General features: G+C 43.2%; 1 protein-coding gene across 1 annotated transcript; it reads left to right on the forward strand.

Moving 5' to 3' along the window:
* The first annotated feature begins 244 nt into the window (after positions 1-244).
* Positions 245-19,047, forward strand: cgnb (cingulin b). Its single transcript, XM_029513855.1, has 21 exons — positions 245-384; positions 3,878-5,052; positions 5,149-5,243; positions 5,353-5,416; positions 8,125-8,222; positions 8,439-8,571; positions 8,656-8,868; positions 10,380-10,528; positions 11,106-11,135; positions 11,532-11,652; positions 11,921-12,133; positions 12,297-12,386; positions 12,927-13,184; positions 13,264-13,434; positions 13,900-14,061; positions 14,274-14,363; positions 14,466-14,549; positions 14,647-14,765; positions 14,857-14,965; positions 15,608-15,771; positions 15,996-19,047. The coding sequence occupies exons 2-21, from the start codon at positions 3,907-3,909 to the stop codon at positions 16,126-16,128; spliced, it is 3,642 nt and encodes a 1,213-aa protein (XP_029369715.1). The 5' UTR covers positions 245-384; positions 3,878-3,906; the 3' UTR covers positions 16,129-19,047.
* Positions 19,048-19,151: the final 104 nt, after the last annotated feature.

Here is a 19,151-nt window from a genome sequence, read left to right on the forward strand (position 1 = left end):
TACACAGACTGCTAGAGAAACCACATTTCTATGTTAACTAACTATAATCGTCTTTAGTCAGTACTTCATTAGTTTGGCCTCAGTTGGGATCACCGGATTTGCTGATGGCCTGAAACATTTGCCGATGGATCGAGAGATAATTTCCCAGAACACCTCCGGGGAGGGGGCGGCTGTGTTAATAAGCCTGAGGCAGGCGCCGCCTCTTCGGGGATCCTCCCACCAATCCAGTCGGTCCTGAGGCGGGACGACGGATGTCCGATGTGCTGGCAACAGGTTGAGCTGGTAGCGGGCTGAATCTGTGGCCCCCAGGTCCTCGGCAGGTAGTGCGGTCACTCGGGACACCGGAGCCCGGACCTGAGGAGGGAGGGACGCTTCTGTTTGCAGGTAAAGTGGAGAAGTGACCCGGCGGAGTGCGGACAGCTGCTGGCCGTCACTTCTGTCGGAGTCGGAGCGCAACTGTGTGTTTGCTGCTGTGAGCCCAGTCCTGCCGAGGCGGACGGAGGTGGACACCTGTGGCTTTGTGTTTGACTTGTCGTGCTTCACCTCACGGTAAAAACGCTGCTGTGTTATTATTATGAATATAATAATAATTATTATTATTATGATTTCATTTTCTCTGGATGCGGACCGAGCGCCGCTCCGCTCTCTGTAATTGGATCTGGCTGCGCTGCGTAAAGAGGATATGAGGTTATTATGGCAGGTGGAGGCTTCACGTCGGTCGGTCGGTCGGTCGGTTGTTTACCTCGTCGCTCGTGTAAACCAGTCGGTGGTTTCGGTGGCACCGAAACCGGCCGACCGGATGGATGGGTGTGACGCAACGAGCCGAGCAGCAGGCAGGTGTTCATGGGAAGGTGTGGAAAGTGTCCTCAGTAGACGCACTGACCCGGATCACAGAGCGGATGAATTTAATGAATGGATGAGAAGGAGTGTTAAAACGAAAAGTGGCATTTTGAGCTGGAAGTTTTTGCGAACCAAAATATGTTGGTGCAGCTTTGGGTCACACTTTTAAGCTCACTTTCGCCATTGTTGTTATTTTACACAAGAAAAGCTGGACCTACATCAACAACACAGCCCACATCACTGTCTCACTCACATTCAGTCCTCCAAATGATTAACTCCAGCAGACCGTACTAAAGATGAGCAAAACTACTTAAATAACAGTATCTGCCATATCTGAACATCAAATTATTAGTGATGACAGTTTGTCTGTATCCATCACAACTTGATTTAGACTTTATATAAAAATAAAAATACATTTTTAGGGCTGATGATCGCTCCCATTAGAAATTTCCATCTCAGTTTATCAAATGAAGTGTTGTTGAAAATGGTAACATTCAGCTGCTGTTACCAGCTGTTTAAAACTCAATAAGAGTCATAATAAAATAAAGCAGAGAAAGACCAGGAAATGCTCATATTGGAGCATATTCCTTAGAAAACCCTGTATATAATTAAAATTATTGCACATTTAAGTTTATCTTTTGCTCTCGTGACTCTTTATTCATAGAATAGATAAACATTTAGTTCTGCCCAGCTGCCCAGCCCTATCATCTAAATAACTCATCTTCTCTAGATACCCAGAGGCGAGAGAAACTGTGGAAGAAAACTGAAGATCGCATGGGTAAGGAGTGGGAGGGTGCAAGAACAGTGCCAGAGGACAATGAGAAGTGAACATTGGGTGAGGAAGAAGGGGAACCGTGATGGCAGATCAGCCCGTTTAGTGACATTCCTGTCTCTGTTGACGCAGCCTCGTGATGAGCAATGAGAGAGCATGACAGGAGATTTCTACCAGTTGCAGAACGTGTACAACAACTGAGCTTTCATTGAAATCTGTATTTACCCAAGCGTGTTTACACCGGGGGGTGTTCAGGAAGACCACGGCCTGCAGCGGACAGCAGAGCACCTTAACAACATTAAACAGAGACTGAGGGGAAACACACACATTTCACATGACCTTCATCATTGTTTTGATATCCAGCATGCTCTGCAAACCTGGTTTCCTGTGTTGACAGCAGAGTAAATTAGTTTTAAGCTGTATTTTTAGTTTCCAGTCTTTTATCCATTAATTAGTCTCTTCACTTTGAATTTACTGCCTATGTGGACACTTTTCCACATGTGTAGGCTTTACAGTTGATGCTGCCCCAATTCTCAGTTTCTTCTTAATCTGTCCTTATTATATAAATGCAAACCACGCGCAATGCCAAGTGTAAAGGGGACGTCTGGAATCCAAAGAATGTTTTTGGGAAAGACAAAGGCTGACTTTGATTCGCTAATCTAACCTCATTGCTAGTCGAGGTGCTGGGTGTTACACTATAACCAGCGGTCAGTTAGAGTCAGTTACACTTTAATTCCTGTGATAGTCAAAGCTGAAGGTATGGAAGGGAACGGAGCGTGGCCCTGAAATTCAGCATTGGCACAGTTCATATGCAAAAGAAATGATAATTTGATAAAATACTGCATATGTCTTGGTACCTGTTTGATAGGACTTGCTTATTAGATCAACTAACTGCTACCAGATGGGGAATGCACAGAGGGGCTTGTGCGTATGTCTGTGCACACCCATTCATACATGTGTGTGTATATGTGCACATGTGTGTGTGACGTGTGTGCGTGTGTGTGTCTGCACAGCTCAAAGTAAACAGTCTATGCCTGAATGACTCTACTCTGAAGCCTGGTGACTGGGGAGAAGCTGGCAAAGGCAGAGACAGAGAGAAAGAGAGGAGAGGCCCATTCCTGATATAGCCCCTAGTGTTTAATGCTCCACAGAGCCTGGACAAAGGGAGGAGCATTCACCTTCTCATAGTGTTCACCACCGAGCTGAATTTCAGCGCATGTAAGATGGATATGATTCAGCTTCTCAAATGTGAGGATTTGGTGTTTACCGTGTGTAAAAAAAACAAAAAAAAAAAAACAGATCACCACCTGCCACTGTGGACTAAAGGCTAAATAACTAATCAAAATTAATAAACAATAAAAAAAAAAATTCTTGCAGCCAAATTTCGACAAAAACATACAAAATACAATACAGAGCCAGCGTCATTTAATGTAGCCCTTCCTTGTCGTGAGATGATTCACAAGAGACATTATTTTGACAGGACAGATCAGAAAAAATCAAAAGCAATAGAGGCCAACGTACCCTGACTTTCACGCCGCGGCATAAGTCAAGCTGCAGAAATGCTGAATCATACATTCCCTGTAATCTCCGGTAATACTCACTTATTTCATACACCATGCCTCCACTTTTCAATGGAGACTTACATTTGTCATCTTAACAAGCTGAGATAAAACAGGTGACATTACATGAGTTATGCTTTTAAAATAAACGATGATGAATCAGAAAAATTCACGATGACCACTGAACTGACTTTCATGTGTAAAACCCTCGAACATTAATCATCGATCATGAGGCGTCACATAGAAACAAATTGCTACTATTTGCACTGCTGCCTGAACACTTCCATTAGAGGATGTAAAAGCGGAGCTGTACAAAAGGACAGCGGCATATTTGGCATGGCATGAATACAATGCATTCTGGTTTAGAAGAAATGGAACCTGTAGAGAGCATCAAGATATCCCAACAATTTGATACTTTAGTGGAGTCGGACTGAGTCCACTTGGAAAGAACAAGGTAGTTTACACAAAAGCCAAGGGGAACGTTATGAAGGAGCGATACGGGTCACAGTGAGCCATCAGGGAGTGATCGCTTTTATTCAAGAGCGAAAAGAACTGGCACACATCTGAACAGTCCAGGGGATGAAACGAAGGGTCAGTGGGAGTTTAAGCCTTTTGAGGAGCTGAAGAGACGTAAATGTTCATGTTAAACTTCCTTGTTGCTTGTGTAACCTGATTTGCATCTCTGCTGTTTTCCCTGTCTGACCAGGCTGATCGCACAGAAACCAGGAAGTGAACATGAGTACTCTCTCTACCGACAGGAAGCCGCCCGTGGATTATGGCGTTCAGATACGCTTCATCAAAGATCTCCATGACACGGGCGGTGGTCATCCTGATAAATCTAGGGCAAATAACAGTGGAACTCCTCCTTCCAATAAATATGGGGTGGCAGTGCGGGTTCAGGGAATCTCTGGACAGCCTTATGTGGTCCTAAAAGATGGTGAAAAAGGTGACTCATATGGAGTTCAGCTTAACTCTCCCACCCCCAGCTCAGGGTTGTCATCACCTTACAACAGCCTGCCCAAAGCAGACAAAGAACCCGGAGGATTCAAACACCCTTACATACCTCATGTGAACACAGGACGCTCTCCTGTTTCTCCAGCAGAAGATGAGGACGGAGAGATTTTTGGGAGCCCTCTCAAGCGACCCCCAGGGGATGGACAAGCAGGAACACAAGGGGAGGAGGAAGGTGGGGCTAAAAGAGAGCAACTGCTGGAAAAGGCCAAAGCTGAACCCCAGCACAAAGTAACAGTCAGTGAAGCAGAGAGGATCCAAGACCGGAGTCATACGGAGGAATATAATGAAGCAGGACTGAAGCCTGTCAAATTAAACAGTGTGGGAGCCAGAGGGGTCAAGCAGGCTGGCTTTGGCTTCACTTCCTCCTTGGGGAGGTTCGCTGGTAAACAACAGAGAGCAGATTCCCCATCACAGTCCTCCCCAAAACCTCCAACATCAACCGAGGACGAGCCCATCCCAGCCATCGACACCAAGTCACTGGCTCCCATCAATAAGCTCATCAACAAGTTTAACAGTTCAACACCAGGCAGCGGCCCGCATACCAGAGGCCGCCCCGGAGCGAGGCAGCGGCTGAGGTTTGACGAGCGCAGGAGGTCGAGAAGTCTCGATGCCAGAGGAGGTGTTCTGACTGAACAGTCAGAAGTCTCCCTCCCCTCTTCTCCCTCTTCGGTTATTCTGAATCCCTATGCTGCTCCTCCGTCTGCTTCTCCCAGTTTGTCGTCGCCATCTGCCCCAACAAGCGGCAGCCTGGGTAGGAGCCCTGCATCTGTTGCCAAGGTGACGGCACTTGAGGCCCCCAAGCCCGGCTTCGAGTCACCAGGGAAGCTTGTTGTCAAGGATTTCCCTCCAGCTCTACCTAAAAAGCCTGTAAGTGCCTGCTCTGCGGAGCTTAGGAGTTATTTCCAGGTATTAAATTGTCTTTGTTTTTTTGGTATTTTTACTTTGTTTACTTTCTATTTTAAGGAGGTGTCTCCAAGGAGCCTAAGTCAAAGCACCAAGGTCATTAGAGCGGAGGAACCTCACGTCAAGCAGTCTATTTTCAACACTGTCAGAGAAAGGTAAACTACAAACAAGATTGACTGAACGACGAGAGGCGTGGTTACAGGGTAGAGACACTTTGGCCTTTCTCGTCTAATCCTCTCTCCAATCTTTTCTCATCCACAACAGTCAGAGTGAGGCATCACTCGAAAGAAAGGTCAACTTTGGTCATGAGACACCTGGCACTTTTAAGGTAGGACATGAAAATAAACCCCATTGTTATTTCACCCGCATGCAATAAATGAAGGTTTCACTGTGAGATTACAAAATTATTTTTAACAAAAGGTGTAAAAAATTTAATAATGTAAACACACAGGGTAGTTCACCCTAAATATTGGCAACAGTACCAATATTAATATTAAGGATAATTGGCAATTACTGTGCCAAGTAGTTTCCACTTTCTGTGGATAGACACAAATGAAGACAGCTTCGAGACACTATCCTTATTGAAAGTAACTGCAACTGTGTTTATAGTGCGGAAGTGTAATCTGGTTTTAATTTGCAGCTTTTAACTTCGCTACTTCATAGAAAGCGCAGCACTAACTAACTGCATTTATGATAGCAAATGTCTGATTCAGTTTTTGTTGTGAATAAAGGTCAAACAAACGGTAAGAAAGTAGTGGTGTCACAGATTCTTAGCAGAGCAGCCCTTGTAATTAAGCTAACAGATGGTTGGCAGCATTTCCTCCATTCTGAGGATGTGAAGTGTCTATTTTATTCACCTTTGTCTCAGAGGATCCTCTTCTGGCAGGCCAAAAGTATGAAAATGAAGGGGCTTGCTGAGTATTTCTCTGTCAGTTTTGGTGCCTGCTCCTTCGTGCTCCTCTGACACCTTATTAAAACAGACTGTCGCGTGGTTTTTATGAGGACGCACACACACACACACACACACACACTACTTCCTTTTAAATTTGCATCCTTTTGCATAAATCTCCATACAGAAGCAATTCCTTTGTGTCCATACTTTCTCATATCATATGCTCTTAATTATGTATGATGCCTTGTTATGTACTTGTCAGCATGGTCGTGGCCGTGGCTGCTTGTGAATTATTTGCCCATTTGTCTTGTCTCTTGGCAACGATGCACCTGCAGAGGAGGGCTGGTGAGAGCTCGGTGTGTGTTGAGAGTGCAGTCATTGAGAGCCATCAATAATTGAGTTGGACTGGAACCCAGCACCAGCTGGAGGTTAGCTTGCTGGATCAGACAGATCCTTCTTCCCGTTTCGGGATGTTTACCACACTGACCACTTCAGTGGATTTAGCAGCATATCTCAACCATGTATCTGAGTGTAGAATCAGGGGCCTTTAAATCTTCTTTTCCGGAGGCTATTTCTTCTTGCAGCTCTGCTTGTAAACTGCGAAATTGCTTTTGCGTGAGGAAAAACTTGAGATCAGAGCAGGATCAGATGACGTGCTGTTGTTGCAATATTTAAGGATTTATCCAGATTATTTTTGGGTATTTGTGATATGTCCAGATTAATACACTGACACGTGCTCAGCCTTTCATTTCAGAGTTACTTACATTTCACAGTGTAATGTGAGGTGGTGGTTCACATTTCCTGTTTACCACTAATGTATGTTCCTCATTCTAAGAGTTTCTGGTGTTTTGTTTTGTTTTTTTGTTGTTGTTTTTTTTGGTCTGGTTAAATGCAGTGTTACCAGCTAATGTGTGTCAGTGGGAGAGAGATGGGTTAATGCGCCAACACTCTGTTTGTTCCTCAGGTTAACTGAGGATCAGATGCTAGATGTGTTGGATTATCTGAGTCCAACAGGTGATGCTGGGTTTGTTTGTTTGTTCAGAGGGTGAACACTTGGTTGTTCGAAACGAGAAAAGAGTCGTTTATAGTTCCTAGTTTTGGAAGTTAAACTTATCTCCCATAGACAATGTTTCATGGTTCAGTTTGGAAAACTCCCATCAGATTGAGCATTCCAAAAGACAAATGCAACAAACGATTGCACTGAAAAATTTCAGATAGGCTAATGTAGTCCGTGAGGTTATTATTCTTCACCAACGGTGGAGGGACTCTTTATGTTTAGGCTTTTTTGCTTTACTGTTCATGACCCCTCTTTAGTGGGTCCCAGGCCACTTGTTGTGAGAGCTGAGCAGTATGGTTTGATCAAGTGAGGTAATATTGTAGACCAGGTCATTCACATCACATTGTGTTACAGTGTTTCAGCTTTGACTACCATTGCACGTAGCATGGGAGGAGAGCCTCTTTTAAGGATACAGCTGATGAAATTCAATCCAAATGTTCAAAAGAGTTAATACATATTCTCAGTTATGTTATCTTCTGACAATTATCTCTATGTGAAGACAGAGGGAAACTGAAGTGTCCCAGAACGGGATTATCTACAGAGGGGACGAGAAGAAAATGAAGCAAATCTGCACAAAGTATATCTTCATAATTCATCAGTGATAAGTAAAGGAGATGTGCGGTCCCCTGAGAAGCAGAACCGCCTGTGATCCTCACTTTGTCTTTCTCTTCCGTCTCTGTGTGTGCATCCCTGTAATGAGTGTGTAGGAGGATGAGAGAGGTTTCATGGGCAGGCTGCGCTTATACCTCCTTCTCCGTGAGCGGGAGCCTTGATGAGCGACTGAGTGGTGTGGGTGACAAACGAGCCGCCGCTCCGGCTCTGCTCCCCTGCAGCCTCTCAGAAAACTGTTGTTTATGTGTGGAGATTTTTGGTGTCTTTTTATGACGTGATGTGTGAGCAGACTGGCAGGCTCTGTTCTCCCAGAGATTTTTTTTTTCTTTTCTTTTTGACTGTCAGAAACTGGGGCAACAAATCCAGGATGTTTAATGTGTAAGATAATACAGAGCGCATAATGTATGTGCAAGGTTGACACTGCCTTCATGCTGCAGTTTCCTCTACACTGCTCTGTGTGTGTGTCTGTGTACAGACCGGAGGATCTGATGGAAGTAACCAAAGGAGGAATTTTGAGGAACTTCAGGAGCAACTCAATCGCTACAAGAAAGAACTGCAGCAGGCCCATGATGAGTAAGGATGTGTGTGTGTCTGTGCGGTTTCGCATATACAGTGTGTGCACTTAACAGCCAACAATAACCTTGCAGTCATGGTTTCTGTGGCTTCTTTGTTTCCTTTTTATTTAATTATCTTTTTGTCAAGGCTCACTTCACCATTGGCCTGATTGGATGACTTGCTATTGTCTCCCATGGTGCAGTATTGATGATGTGTATGTTTGTGTGTGCGCAGACTGGCCGAGGAGCGTATGGCGAGAGAGGGTGCAGAGTCTCGTCTGCGTCGACAGGAAGACAAGCTGGCTGAGCTTCAGGAGGACCTGAGGAGGGTGTCAGAAAACTCCCCTCTCTCAGACTCACTGCAGACGGTACTGACACGCTGCACAAGTTGCACACGCACAAACACTCTTATCTGTTTTACTACTCACATGGACACGTTCTTTCGCCGGCAGGATGTGATGAATCTGCAGGCCGACTTGGCTGAAGCAGCCATGTTACGCCAGCGCCAGGAGGATGTGCTCCACCAGCGCGAGCGGGAGTTGACAGCCCTGAAGGGAGCACTGAAGGAGGAGGTGGAGTGCCATGACAGAGAGATGGAGGCGCTCAGGGAGCAGTACAGCCAGGACATGGCCAAACTGAAAAAAACCATGGAGCAGTTTACACAGGTGGACGGCTGTTAAAAAATTCACAGACTCTCTCACGGGGTTTGAACTGTGTGAGACAGCAGAAAATAATAGTATTGAAATTGATTCTTTGTTAGTTGTTAGCATTTAGTTTAGAAGCAAAAATCAATAAACAGCGAAAACAAGGATCAAGTGAAGTAAAAAGCATTTTACGCTGCCTCAGAAATTTCAGTTGTATGTTACTTTGATGTGGGGTGAGCGCGTCCTGCTGGGCTGCTGACCAGATGAAACTTGAAAAAGAAAAAAGATTTTATTTTTATCAGATTTTTATTTTATTTTCCTAACCATGACACCACTGAACTAACGCAAACCAATTCAATAAATTGAGAAAGGAAGAAGCCAAGCGCTGTTTACACAGAAATAAACAGAACAAACAGTGTAGTAAATATCACTTGAATAGAAGAGAACGGCTTGAAGTCCACAGGGGCATTTCTTTCTTTCACCAAAAAAATCTCTTGCAGTTCAGAAATGTAGTTGTAGTTTTCAGATCATACACTGTTGATCTCTGAGTGAATAGACTGCTGGAGTTTTTTGTTTCTAACGTATTTATTTTTTATTCATGTATTTGCCCACGCGATATGGTATTGAAGTGTCAGATAACAGATTACTGCCTCTCTGATGGCTGCACTAAAGCCTGAAATGCAGCAAACTCAATGAATGCTTTTGCAGAAATGATTTTTGCCTTTATATCACAGGCTCTAACAGAGAAACAGTTTGTATTTAGAGCCGCACTTTGCACAGAGTTGGAAGGCAGTCAGGTTATACCTGTCAGGCAGTTTGTGTTTATTAAGGTAATTCAAGTGTGAGTTAATTTTGCATCCTCTTACAACACTCCTGTTTTTTATGAGTCAGGGCACCATGCAGTCAGGCAAAGCCCAGCCAGCACAGTCTGAAATGAGGAATTTTATACTTGCGATTACAATGTAAAAGTTTTCCGGTTGAAATTCTATTTTAGAGTTGCTTTTTCTACCAGTGCACTACTTTTGGAGGAGTACGATATGTTGTCGAGAAAGTGATGTATATACAGGAATAGATCGTTATGCAGATTGTGGAAACAGGAACAGCAGTGTCAGGAAAAACTTAATACACATCCTGAGAGCAGGAAATACGCAGACAGGTTGTCAGCTGCTTTTGATGAGGTGATTTATTTCGAAGGAGAAGGATTAAAGCAGCTGGATCGCTGTTTGTGTTGACTGTATGATGCTCTAATCTTGTATGAAGTTTAATAGTGTTATTTCTTCTCTAGAAGTGTTTTTTCAGAAGTTGAAGAGACACTGATGAAGGATCAAGCTGAGCATTCTCCAAGTCTATGTTCCTTTGTGCTGAACATTTGCTTTAAAAGAAAGTGTGACAGATTTGGATATCGGAGCAGCCTTTGAATCACTGCTTCAAACATGTGTCATAGTAATGAGAGGGATAATTTAACAGCAGGAATAATCCCATGTTCTGCATTTTCTGTGTGTGCCTTTGTGTGTTTGTTGGTCCCGTATCAGTCTCAGGAGCAGATTGAGGAGGAGAGGGAAAGGGTGAACACCTCCATCATGACCCTGGAGGAAGAGCTGGAGGGCTACAGAGATCAGGGAGAGCAGTGGAAGACACAGCTGGAGGTCACCATCCAGGAGCTGCACAACACCAGAGAGGAGTTAGTGTCTGTTTACATTGAATTTATTGAACCAGATGCCGTTAAAACACATCAATATCCAAAATATGTGTAAGCTGTTTAGTTTTTTAATATTCACGTTTCACACTTGGGAAACACACCGTATGGGAACGCAAGGGACTGTATTTTGGCTCTTTCAACATAGAATCCATTGGAGTGTACACACTGCATCTTTTTCAGTATCAAACTTACATTCATGGAATAATCTTCAAAAACCTTACCTGTGAATAAATCGTTTTTAAAAGGACAAATTATGTTTAAAACGATTAAACTGTGCAGTGAACCCATCTGATTATGAGGCCAGTTGTTGAATCCATAAAAAGGCAAACAGATTTAAACAGGTTGTGTTAGCAGATCTAACGTATTCCAGCCTTGGTCAAGCATAAAACACCCTCTGTTGTATTTGTTGTTTTTTTAATACTCAGGAGCATTAGTTCAAAGAATGGGCAGTGCTCACTGTAAAAAAAAAAAAAAAAAGTTTTTGGGTCACTCATACAAGATATTTCTCTGGAGTTATTTTTTTAACACATGCACTCTTCTCGCTTGACTTTTCATTCAGCAGGAGCAGAAACCACGTCAGCAGCGGAATGTGAGAAGGAATCAGCTGTGTTTGGTTTTAGTAGATTTGGTCTAGTCTCAATCAGATCTTGAGCTGTCAGCACTGAAATTGACCTGAAAAGCTGTTCTGTTCTTACTAACAGTGATCTGGTGATGACAAACCCAATCATCTCCACCTTTCAAACCAATCAGCAGTCAGAAATGTGTTTGATTGATTGTGTCTTATGAACCTATATTGATCAATCTTTATTTTATTGTTTTTCTCATGCAATTGAAAAGCACATTTCCTGATTTGATTCGTAGTGGAACAAAAGGCAGATTCCTGATGTGGTGTTTTTAGCTCAGTTGTTTGCCTGACTTTTGTGCTTGCCTCGTGTGTCAGTAGTCAAAAGCTACTGTCGCTACAGTTCGCTCTTACTTCCTGCAGGCTGGTGAAATCCCGTTTGGAGAAGGAAGAATTTGAAGGCGAGCTGAAGGATCTTCAGGATTCCCTTCTCACCATGAAGAAACAAATGCCTGTGCATGATGATAACCGGTCTTTAACAGAGGTAATTCACATTCATGTTAGATTCTGCTGTGTGGGTGTCAGGCAGGAGCTTCATCTCTTTGTTATACAGTATGTAAGTTTTTCTTTTGGTGAAAAGCAGTAATGCGACAGTGGCTTTTCCTTTCCTTCCTTCCTTCCTTCCTTCCTGAAGTGTAAATCAGTTCCCTCATTTTTATCCATTTTTCCTTCACACACACTCAAACATAATCGCCCTGGCACATTCCTCTTGCTCACACACACATTATTCATCTCTGATTACTTATCCCAAGGAGCTTCAGTGTTGCCATGACGACTTGAAGCGGGCTCGCGCCGATCTGGCCAAACAAAAGGGCGAGTTGGACAAGAAAACCGAGGCACTTGAATCCCTGAAGAAAGAACGAGGCGAGAGAGAGGCCGAGCTCCTGTCCGAAATCAGCAGGTTGAAGGAGCAGTCGCAGAAAGACAAGGCCGAGCTGGAAAAGGCGCTCGAGGAGGCGAAGGAGGTGAAGCAGCACTGTGACTATGATAATACAAATTTTTGGTTCATCTTCAAAAATCGCAGGAAATTGGGTATTTCATCTATATTCACAAAATTCAACATCAAATATCAATTTCTCTCTCACCTCCTGCCGCCTTCTTTCTGTTTTGACACACGTCTCTCCACAGTCATCAGCTGGAAGGACTGTGGTGGACCATGATGCCAACTTGGAGCTACAGGAAGCAAACACTCGCCTCAGAGAGAGGCTGGCACGCATGGTAATGAGAGAATAAGAAAAAAGGACGCATGCATGAAAAATGATTTCAATGCACATACAGCTCAAGAACAAAAGAAATGGTCTCCCACACAAACTCTATTTTCAACTGGGAGTAAATTAGATCCAGAGAAAAATCCTAACATGTAAGCTTGGAAAATAATCCCTGTGAGATAAATTTGCATAAGATGTGCATTATGCTCCATATGTGCCGGAACAGCAGTGTATTACAGCTGTTTTAAGTGTTTTAATCCTTTTAGTTTCGGTCATGTGAAGAATATTATCATAAACAAGTCACTAAAGGTGAAAAACCAACACAAGGATACAGAGTCATGATATAGTCTGGAGTTTGGGTGCAGTGGTCAGGACTATCAAACTTAAAATCTCCTGTGTTTCTCATTCCTCAGAGTACTAGTTGAATTGTGAAATATTGGACAGTTTGTTTGAATTGACATCATGAACAGGACATACCATGTAATACAAGCAGAAATTAGTCCATGTGCTGTGGACCCCGCGCTCATCAATGGATGCCGTCATTCTGCAGACAAAGCTTCATTCCAGCATGAACCGGAGCTCAGATGCCGAGGAGACCGTGGAAGCCCTGGAAGATGAGAACCGCTCCCTGAAGTCTCAGCTGGAGGAGTCCAAGAGAGGAGCCAGCCGCCTGAGTAAGGAGAGGGATGACCTGACCCGACGGCTGGAAGAGAGAGACCTGGAGAGGGAGGCGCTCCGGAGGGGCAAGAGCGACCTGGAGGAGCAGAAGAGGCTGCTGGACCGAGCCCTGGAGAAGATTAACAAAGAGGTTAGTGTCTGTAACAACACTGATTTGCTCACATGCAGAGATGCTGTCATTCATTCCCATTTTTCTCCCCCACTGTCAGATGGAGTTGATGATGGGAGAGTCCCGTCAGTCGGTGGCGACCTTGCAAACACAGCTGGATGACTACAGGGAGCGCTCGAGGAAGGACCTGCTGGAGGCGCAGCGCAACAACAAAGACAGGCTGGCTGAGCTGCAGAGAGCGCAGAACAACCTGAAGGCCCAGCAAGAAGAGGTGAGGAGCAAGGGAGGGGAAAAGATGAGTGTGAATCCTAAAGACTTTGGTCATCTGTTGACTTGGTTTTAAGTACACATCTGAGTAACTATTGGATAGATGATGAAAAAATGTGGGATGCACAGTTAAGGCCCCTCAGGGTAAATGGTTAATGAAATGTAATGATCTGCTGAAATGACTCCTCATCAGGTTCATTTAAAGTTGTTGTTTTTTTTTTTTTTCTACAAATACCTGTAAAAAGTAATCATTTTTCCATCATTCTCAGCTGTACTTCGCTATTATGCAAATGTTAGCATCTGAACTACGTAGGTGGTAACTAACATGGTGACTGTTGAATATGATAATCAATAAGAATGGCGTGGCCACTGGCCATTAAAGACGTGTTCACACACTGATATCAGCACTTGGCCCAGAGCCCTGCACTGAATTTTCACATACAATAAACCTCTGCTTCTTTTTATCTAGGTCTCCCGTCTGAAGAAGGAGCTGCTGGCATGCAGTGAGGAGAGAGACAGCGTCCAGTTGGAAAGAGATCTCCTCAGCAACCGTCTCAAACACTTGGAGAGTGAACTGGAGTCAGAGAAGAGCACCTATACTGACCGTGCCAGGGAGATCAGGGGCCTGGAGGTGAGGCTCTGACTTCAGAGGTCATTCACTGCAGAAGATTGACGAGTGACGAGTCAGCAAATTGGGTTTAAGTAAAAATAAAGAGAGAGGCGTACATGCTATGTTGAGGTATTAAATAGCTTTGAGGACAGGTGGATAAAGCTCAAAGAAGAAATATTTTACAACATGTGTTCATCTTAATGATGTGTGTGTGTGTGTGTGTGTGTTTACAGGATAAAATTAAAACTCTGGAGATCGAGCTGGATGAGGAGAGGAGCGGTGTAGAGCTTCTGAATGACCGTATCACACGTAGCAGAGATCAGGTGCCACATCCAAAAAATTCAGAATAAATAAGCAGGAGGCATTAGACATTAGACAGACATGATGGCAGCTTTTCTTACATTTGCTCCGCACCGTCCTCTCAGGTGGATCAGCTTCGTTCAGAGCTGATGCAGGAGCGCTCAGCAAGGCATGACCTGGAAATGGACAAGAGTTCACTTGAGAGACAGGTACTGTTCATTCAATGGACTAAAAGCACACCAACTCATTCACACACACACACACGCTTGTGTTTTATGCAAAATAATTTATTTATTCCCCTCCCAGGTGAAGGAGTTGAAGTCTCGTGTGGCGGACATGGAGGGACAGAGTCGGCCATCAGCTGGAATCACCTTGCTGGAAAACAAAATCCAAGAGTTAGAGGAAAGGCTTCGAAGTGAAGAAAGGTACAACTGAGGATACTAAACCCTCCTTTTATATCTCAATATGCAGCCCTACTGTTTGAGTTTCTTAATGAAAAATAATTTCTCCTCACAGAGAGAAGTCCAGCATCCAGGGCTCTCAGAGACGAACGGAGAGAAAACTGAAGGAAGTTAACGCCACATTAGACCAGGAGAGAAGCCAGCATGTTGAGCAGAGAGACCAGGTAAACATCAAAATTAATTAAACCCATTCAACGTTTCCCCCCCTTTCCATTTTAGGAACATAAGCTAAGCACCTGCTGCCTCCAGATACATTTTTGCTCCAGACAAATTCTCATTGTAAAACTGTAAAAATGATAATATATATCTTATCTTATATCTGAGTCATAAAAGGGAAACTCTTTGTCGGAAGCTAAATAAGAATGACTTCCAAAAAGTCGATTAATCTGAATGAATCGATGAATCTTCCTCTTCTCCAGTATCCATATGTTCCTGTGGACGCCTTGTAGCTTCCTGACTATGTTTGCACTAATTTACCTACTTGACCCAGTTTTAATAACGTGGTGAGAATTATCTATAGGACTTGTTTGTCCCACACCTGCTGTGTAATCATTAACGCACTTCAAACATCGCTTAATTGCCTCTTTTACATAAAACTAATCTCATCTGCATTCCCCCCCAACCCACACCCAACCTGATGGTCACCAGAATGCTCTCTGACCCTGATCCCGTCCCTTATCATCTTTCTGCTGCACCAGCTTTTTTTTTTTTTAGCCCCTTTAGACCCCGAGCTTCAACCCTTCCCCTCCTCTCTGACCTCCTCCGTTCCCCTCTAACCCCCTGCCTTTCCTTCTCTCCATCCCCAGCTGTCTCTGCGTGTGAAGGCCTTGAAACGGCAGGTGGATGAGAGCGAAGGGGAGGTGGAGCGCCTGGAGGGAGTCCGCCGTAAGCTCCTCAGGGACCTGGAGGAGCAGCAGGAGCTTCAAGAAGCACTGCAGGCCAAAGTCTCTGCAATGGAAGCAGAACTAAAGTAGGATATAAGTTATTCACCCGAGCTTTAAACATAATGCTGATCTTAGATCATTTTGCTGCCCGACACAACAATCTAAAATGACTTGCCTAACTTTCAGCCTTATTTACTCTCTCTTCTTTACACTAGGTGGCACTCTATTGTAACCAGCACTACACGTCTGCACTCACTCAGCTGCAGCGTATGAAATTTGATTTTCTGTTTTTTTTCCCCCTTTCTCTCAGACGGAAGTCGCAGCAGACACACCGTGCAGCTCTGGGCTCCTCCACTTTAAGCTCTGAGGATGAGGATGATTTCTATGACAAAAACATCACCTCCATCCTGAATGAAAGCCACCTACCTGCCACCAACTCCTAAAATAAACTGACTGAGGATAGAAAGAGGTTGTATTCCCCCCCCCCCCCCCCCACCACTAGAACTTCTTGTCAGAACGGTACTCAGGGCAGCAAGGGCTCACTGGTGTGAGGAGCTCTGTTGCCATGCACTACAGACTTGCCTTGCAGTTGTTCCTGGTTTTATTTTTAGTGCAGCAGTCCAACAGAGACAGGTTGTCAGGATAATTAAATTGCAGTTTTTGAGCCTTCAGCTGTGATAATGATTTCTTCTTTGCTGTCATGTTTTATCAGTCTTGAGCTTTGCTGTTTCTCTGATTTGCTGAAGAGAAGAATTTAATTATGTTTAGAAGTACAAGGTTTTACTTTATGTACCTCAACTCGAATTATGTTTTCCAAAAGGCTCGTTGCTGATTTATTTTTGTTTTATTTTTCTTTGTATTGACTATATAAACTGCATCCTACATTATTGAGGCATGGTTTATGAGGTTGTATGGCGGCAAACTTTCTTTTCCAGTTCTGTTTCACTGACAGAAGAATTTCCAATTTGTATCTACCAAAAGTTTTGTTTGGCAGGTAGGTGGCTCCAGTCTTTGGTTTTATCCATTGACTTGTGCATGACATCTGTCAGTGTTGTTAATGGCTGCAAGTGTTTTTGTGTTGGAAATTATGTATTTTGTTTTTTTTACTTTACCTTTTGAATGTGACAATAATGGGCCATTTAAACTGAGCCTCCATTTTTACGCTGTATTGGCTGTTACTGAAGACAATCAAACATCCATGAAGTATCACTGTGTATCCTCCATAGATGAAGAAAATCCCTGCAGTTTTTTTTTCTACTTTTAAGGCCATATTTCTGACTGTGCTTCAATGCATCGCTGTGTGTTTTGCTTGATTCATGTGCATGCTGTCACTCAAATGCCTTAAAGACTGGTATCATGTCGTCACTGCATGTGTTGTGTTCGTATGCTGCTGCTGTAATGTTTAATTTCAAGTGCTTGCCTCTGCTTGCATCTCTTCTGCATTCTGATCCGAGGAACCATCTGGAAGCGTTCCACATTTCTCTTTGTTGCTACTGGCAATAATGACAGGGTTATTATATTTCAAACATGTCACAAATTGTACGATGGCTATTACAAGCAAGAATGCTATAAATTTTGAGATTGTCAATGAAGCTGCTGGTAACATTTGATATCCAGTAAAGAGAATTATAAGTTTCCCAAAAATCGTTCAGCGAAACAAGAAGTAGATTCTGGACTGTGTGTACAATAAAAGTAGATATATTGTAATTTTATTGTTATTTTTCTTACTTAGTTTACCTTTTTGTCTTGACATTTGAACTGTGCTGTAGGAGAAAAAGAAATGCTGCACAAACATTGCTCAAACTCAAACAAAAGCATACTGGTAAACCTTAAACCCTCAAATAGACAGTCGTTAATATTAAAATAAAATTACTTTCACATATTTTGCCGGTGTGAGGTGAGGTGGATGACCTAATCATACACAAAATAAGTGAAGAGAGAGATTAAGTCATTGTCTTAACTGTACAACATTTTTTTTAAATAATAGCTCTAGACTGGATTGATCAATGAAAACTGCTGCTGTGCCCCTCAGATAAAATGGTTGGTACATGAATCATCTTATCCCAGGGGTGCGGCAGTGACATCATAACTGCCAGCTTTGTGTACTTCGTGGGAGGAGTGCCATTTAGTGGCAAGCCTGAACCTAGTACCAACTAATTCGCTCCCCAACGCTACATCTCACTTGAGTCCTTGAAAAGCTTCTTTGTACCACTTTGATCTCTGTATGCCCAAACAGAGCAGAAGATTTTATACACGATCTCTCTCTCAAATATGGCTTCCCCCATAACGTAAGACTTTACATGTTCTCGGGCATATATGAAAAAAAGTTTATCAGCAGACTGATATGAAACGTCAGTATGATTGTGGCGAAGTGGATTTTTTTGGCACATTCATTCATTCATTTGGAGATACTGGCTACATATCTGGATGTTGGATTTCAAAGACATGGGGAATGACAGTAGTCGGAACATATGCAGGGTTATATCTATCTATCTATCTATCTATAGACAAGAGATCAAATATAAATGCTTGAGTTCACACCTTTACAGGGATACAGAGAATACAAAATCAAGGTCTGAAGCTGCCCTGTTGTTCTGTGCAGCAGCTCTTCCATCGCTTATCACTGCTAACCCATTCAACAGGCCTGATGGTTTACTGTCAAAGGCAATTTCATACCTTGTCAGCCAGCATGGTGTCATGGGGCCACTAACAATGAGGTGACAAATAGTAGCAGACAAATATATTTTAAGACCAAATCCCCTGGACTGGCTGCTGTAGACATGAAAACGCTGGCCGGCCTCTCCCCTCGCAGACTGACGATAATGACGACTGGCCCGACAGTGTTTAAATGTGTAAACCTGGAGCCCAGACACAAAATGTTTGTAGCTTTAGTTTTCACATTATTCCAAAATTAATTCCATTGTGACGTATTACAATTGGTTGATTTTAAATTCATCTTGAATTCTGAACTATTGAAATCATTTTATGTGCACAGTAGTCACAGTTTTGAGGGTTAGGTTAGGATTAGTTGAAACTGTTCTCGGATTATTAGCTCAACTTGTTCCAAAATGTGTGTCATGAATATTTGGCACTGGGATTGTCCTGACGTCATTTCATTATTTATAATCTACATTTTCTTTCTGAGCTGCTTGTCTGGAGGGAGTCGGCAGTGCGGGGGCTTTTTTTATTTTGTTTCACCCTTCTTTTTTTTCTTAGCTCTGGCTGAGTTACTCTCCCTAGAGACAAAGTCTGTAATCCTTAGTTACTGTAATTACTGGAGACATCAAGCTGTAATCATGACTTCACTTCATTTAATCTCTGTTTTCTTTGGTCCTCCCCCTTTGGAAATCTTCATGTCTTTTCATTTGTTTAAATAGTAACCCATTAAATGACACCACCATGGATATTGAATATGAAAGTCAGTGTTATGTCCATTAGTTTGAATCAGTAAAAATCCTCTCCATAT

The sequence above is a fragment of the Echeneis naucrates genome, chromosome 11 (assembly GCF_900963305.1).
Source record: "Echeneis naucrates chromosome 11, fEcheNa1.1, whole genome shotgun sequence".
Lineage (NCBI taxonomy): Eukaryota > Metazoa > Chordata > Actinopteri > Carangiformes > Echeneidae > Echeneis > Echeneis naucrates.

What these genes read in the sequence shown, in the direction of transcription:
- cgnb (XM_029513855.1), top strand. Translation starts at nt 3,907, where the DNA reads ATGAGTACTCTCTCTACCGACAGGAAGCCGCCCGTGGATTATGGCGTT. An exon ending in AGACACCTGGCACTTTTAAG is followed by an intron (nt 5,417 to 8,124) that starts GTAGGACATGAA and finishes GTCTGTGTACAG; the next exon opens with ACCGGAGGATCTGATGGAAG. An exon ending in AACCACGTCAGCAGCGGAAT is followed by an intron (nt 11,136 to 11,531) that starts GTGAGAAGGAAT and finishes TACTTCCTGCAG; the next exon opens with GCTGGTGAAATCCCGTTTGG.